Source organism: Corvus brachyrhynchos, unplaced genomic scaffold (assembly GCF_000691975.1).
Source record: "Corvus brachyrhynchos isolate BGI_N302 unplaced genomic scaffold, ASM69197v1 scaffold150, whole genome shotgun sequence".
NCBI classification, from domain to species: domain Eukaryota; kingdom Metazoa; phylum Chordata; class Aves; order Passeriformes; family Corvidae; genus Corvus; species Corvus brachyrhynchos.
The window spans coordinates 1,743,279-1,747,810 of NW_008236162.1; the positions used below are offsets into that span (position 1 = coordinate 1,743,279).

Genomic DNA, 4,532 nt, shown 5'->3' on the forward strand with positions numbered 1-4,532 from the left:
CAGCAGCCCCAGCCCAGTGGCCACAGGACACAGGCAGTGGCCAAAGCCACCACTCTCCCCACAGGCACAGCTGGGTTTTCATTTCCCGACCACAGAGAGGCTCAGGAGACCACACCAGCTCTGCTTTCTCTGCTGGAGTCACCAGGAGAGTGAATTCCAGCCCTTCCATTTCCATCTCTTGCAGAAAGTGTTGGGGTTTTTTTTTCCATGGGTGAACTGGAGAAAGCAGCAACACAAATCCCTGCTGCCCTCCTGGGCTGGGGCCAAAATCCAGTCACAAAAACACAGCTGGAGACACCTGGAAAACCTCCGTGGCTGTTCCACAGCTGGCAATGCAACCAGAATGGAACACCCACAGCATCCTCAGCTCCCCAGAGAACCGGCAGTGCCGGCAGCGTCCCAGCTTCCCTCTCTGCTGGGGACATTCCCACCCCCCTTTCCCACCCTGGATTCAGTGGAAGGTGCCGCTGGCCAGCGGGGGATTCCTCCCCAGCGAGATCGGGGTTCCACACTCGGGAATGCTCTTGTGAGGGGGAGAGGAGCCTGGAGATGCCCTGTCCAAGGACACCTCGTGGTTCTCCACCTGCAGCACAGCGTGGGGCAGCAGCTGCGGGTGGCCGAGGGTCTCCTCAGCGCCGCGGTCAGTGCTGTCGGGGTGGAAGGACACCAGCTCGTTGCTGAAGGTCACCGTCTCCACGGCACTGCCCCAGCCCAGCAGGGAGGCAAAAGCCCTGCGGAATTCCGCGTTGAAGGCGTAGATGATGGGATTGAGGGCGGAGTTGGCCCAGCCCAGCCAGGTGAAGGCGCTGAGCACCGTCCCGCTGACGCACGGCAGCGCTCCCCGGTCCCGGAGCTCGGCATCGCAGAAGGGCACCAGGCAGTTGAGCACAAAGAAGGGCAGCCAGCAGCACACGAAGACGCCCACGATGATGGAGAGGGTCTGCAGCACCTTGGTCTCCTTTTTGAGGGAGTTCCTCAGGGAGGTTTCCCGAGGGCTGCCCGGGCAGCTCCGGCCGTGTCCGGCCGCCCTCTCCAGGGAGCAGATCCTGCGCAGCTGGCGCCGGGTGATGCGGAAGAGGCGGCCGTAGGTGCCCAGCATGACGGCGACGGGGATGTAGAAGCTGATGAGGGACGAGGAGATGGCGTAGGTCCTGCTGAGGCTGGAATCGCAGCTCCCCTCCTCCGCGGAGCCGTTCAATCCCGGCTGCGCTCGGCTGGGCAGCTCCCGGTCCTTGTGCCACCGCAGCTGCACGGGGATGAAGGAGATGAGGAGGGACAGCAGCCAAGCCACCCCGATGGCGACGAAGGCCACGCGCTGCGTCACCATGCTCTGGTAGCGGAAGGGGCTGGCGATGGCCCAGCAGCGCTCCAGGCTGATGAGGCACAGGTGGAGGATGGAGGCCGTGCAGCACGTGATGTCAAAAGCCACCCAAATGTCACAGAAGGCCCCGAAGGGCCAGAAGCCCAGCACGTCGGTGGCAGCTCTCCAGGGCATCACCAGCACGGCCACCAGCAGGTCGGACACGGCCAAGGAGACCACGAAGAGGTTGGTGACCTTGGAGCGCAGGTGTCGGAACCTGAGCACGGCCACGCACACCAGGGCGTTCCCCAGCAGCGTGGAGAGGATGAGCAGGGACAGGCAGGCAGCTGTCACCACGCGCAGGGACACCGAGGAGTGGCTCTGCTCTGCCCAGCTGGTGGCATTGGGCACGTCCTGCCCAGCTCCTCCTGCCGAGGGGTAAAACCCATCCATGGCTTCCCCGCTGATCCGGTCCTGCCCAGGTTTCTCAGCTGCTCGAGTCTCCGGCAGCATCCAAAGCCCGTTTTCTCTGTTCCCACGGCGTCTCCGGAGCCCCAGCTGCAATCCCGCCAGGGGAAAAGTGCTGGAAGCTCTCACTCCGTTCCAGGTCTCTGCTGACAGCGTTTGGATTCTCCCTCCTGCCCCCCACCCGCTCCCCTTCCTCGGCTGCTCCCGGGAGCCGGCACTCACCTCCGGGGGCTGCGAAGGCTCCGCCGCGAATCTTCCTCCCTCTCCTCTCTCCTCCTCACCTGCCGGTGATCCTGTGCCTCCTGCAGAATTCCCAGATCCTTTCCGTGGCCGGGCCGGGATTTGCTGCCGGGAGTAAAGGGAATCTGAGCTCCCTCTGCTCCTGCAGCCCCTCCCTGCTCACAAACCCCGCTGCTCTTCCCTCCGGAGCCAATTCCTCCGGATTCCACTCGGGTGGGATCTGACTCTGCCCCTCGGAGCTGGGAGAGTGCGGGAACCCGCAGGGTGAGTCAGTGGGAATTCGGTGAGAGGGGTGAAGGGGGAAATAACAAAAATCCAGTCGGATTTGAGGGTCCTCAATGCAAATGAGCCCAGGAATTTATTGTGGTCTCTGATTTCATTGCCCGGGTGCTGCGTCACAGCTCAGAGACGGCCCCACAGCAGCCACGGCCCAGAGATGGCCCCACACCATCAGAGATGGCCCCACACCACCAGAGATAGCCCCACATGTTCAGAGATGGCCCCACGACCATCAGAGATGGCCCCACATCATCAGAGATGGCCCCACACTGGCCCCGGCTCAGAGAAGGCCCCACACCATCAGAGATGGCCCCACATGTTCAGAGATGGCCCCACACTGGCCACAGCTCAGAGATGGCCCCACAGCAGCCACAGCTCAGAGATGGCCCCACAGCAGCCACTCCTCCGTGCCCTGCACTGATGCAAAGCTGGCATTTACTGCTCCAGTGCAAAATTCCTTCTCCAGGAAACAAAAAAAAAGGAAAAAACCACGTCTAAAAAGTCCTGTAGAAACCCAGAAGTTTTTTCTTTCTGAAAGTCCCACACAAAGCGGCCTCAGATCTTCTTTCAGCGCAGAACCAGGGAGGAGGCTGAACATCACCCAGACATGGCTTTTAATCCTTGATAAACGGATTTTACTTTCACTGAAGTGGCATAAAGTCGCTTCTCTTTCAGGTTCATTCCTGAATTCCCAGCTCAATCTGCATCAGCTTTCACCTCAGGGATAACTGGAAACATCAACCAGAAAGTCAAGATGCTTTTCCAGGCAGGTGGGGATGTGGCACTTGGGGACACGGGTTGGGGGTGGCCTTGGCAGAGCTGAGGCCGCACTTGGTCCTGGTGCTCTCCAAGGCCTTTGCCAACCTTAACAATTCCAGGATTCTGTAGCTTGGAGCCCTAAGGAGGAGGAGGAGCTGCCCTGTGTCCTGAGGGAGGATTTCCTGGGAGCCTCCTGCCTTGGCACGGGCCACCAGGAGCTGCCAGTGCCACCCCTGCTGCGATTTACTGAGGGGACAGATCAGTGCCACTCCTGCCCTGTGACAGATCAGTGCCACCAATGCCCTGTGACAGATCAGTGCCACCGCTGTGTGTGTGACAGATCAGTGCCTGCCCTGCCCTGTGTGTGACAGATCAGTGCCATCCCTGTGTGTGTGACAGATCAGTGCCACCAATGCCCTGTGTGTGACAGATCAGTGCCATCCCTGTGTGTGTGACAGATCAGTGCCACCAATGCCCTGTGTGTGACAGATCAGTGCCACCGCTGTGTGTGACAGTTCGGTGCCACCGCTGCTCTCTTGAGGAGAAAAGCCTCCCTGGAAAAGCGAGGTGGGGAAAAGCAGGACGAGCTTCGCGAATCCTGGGCACAAAACAAGTTGGTTCAGCCCTGATCCCGGAGCGTGGCCCTGGGGCATCCCTGACTCTGCCCTTCCCTGTCAGCTCAGGGGGAAAGAGCCACCAAAGCTCCCCGAGGCAGCTCTGCCGAGCCCGGGGAGAGCAGGAGCTGCCCCGAGCCCTTCCCAAGGGATGCGATATTCCCTGCGAGCACAGCCCGGGCTGGCTCCCAGCGCAAGCCCCGCGCTCGCCGGGCTGTGCGGGCGCTCGCCCTCCCCGTGTCACGGCGCTCGCCCCGAGGTTTGTTAATTAAGCCTCATTAGCGCTGCTGCCGGGGCTGTTCCAGGGAGCGCCGGCAGGTCCTGGGCAGCGCTGCCAGCGATGCCCAGGGTGGGATTTTGGGGTTTCTGGGCAGGGCCAGGGGGCTGGATCGATGATCCTGGCAGGTCCCTTCCCACTCAGGATATCCCAGGGCCCTGGCAGAGCCCTCGTCCCCAGGGATGCTCTGCCCGCTGTGCCCCACGGGGCATTTTCCTCCCAATCCCCGCTCTGGGCACAGAGAACTTCAGGATCTCGGGGGGCAGAAACAAACACCGGGATGCTGCCACTGCTGTGGCACCGATCTGTCACCCACAGGGCATTGGTGGCACTGATCTGCCACACACAGGGCAGGAGTGGCACTGATTTGTCACACACAGCGGTGGCACTGATCTGTCACCCACAGGGCATTGGTGGCATTGATCTGTCCCACAGGGCAGGAGTGGCACTGATCTGCCACACACAGCGGTGGCACTGATCTGTCACAGGGCATTGGTGGCACTGATCTGTCACACACAGGGCAGGAGTGGCACTGATTTGTCACACACAGCGGTGGCACTGATCTGTCACCCACAGGGCATTGGTGGCATTGATC

The 4,532-nt window shown here is 61.3% G+C and overlaps 1 protein-coding gene across 1 annotated transcript; it reads right to left on the reverse strand.

Annotated features, from left to right (window-relative positions):
- Window positions 1-6: 6 nt before the first annotated feature.
- On the reverse strand, window positions 7-3,047 carry LOC103614934 (D(1) dopamine receptor). Its single transcript, XM_017731789.1, has one exon. It carries the CDS (start codon window positions 1,811-1,813, stop codon window positions 452-454), a length of 1,362 nt encoding a protein of 453 aa, XP_017587278.1. The 5' UTR covers window positions 1,814-3,047; the 3' UTR covers window positions 7-451.
- Between the last annotated feature and the right edge of the window lie 1,485 nt (window positions 3,048-4,532).

What these genes read in the sequence shown, in the direction of transcription:
- LOC103614934 (XM_017731789.1), bottom strand. Translation starts at nt 1,813, where the DNA reads ATGCTGCCGGAGACTCGAGCAGCTGAGAAACCTGGGCAGGACCGGATC.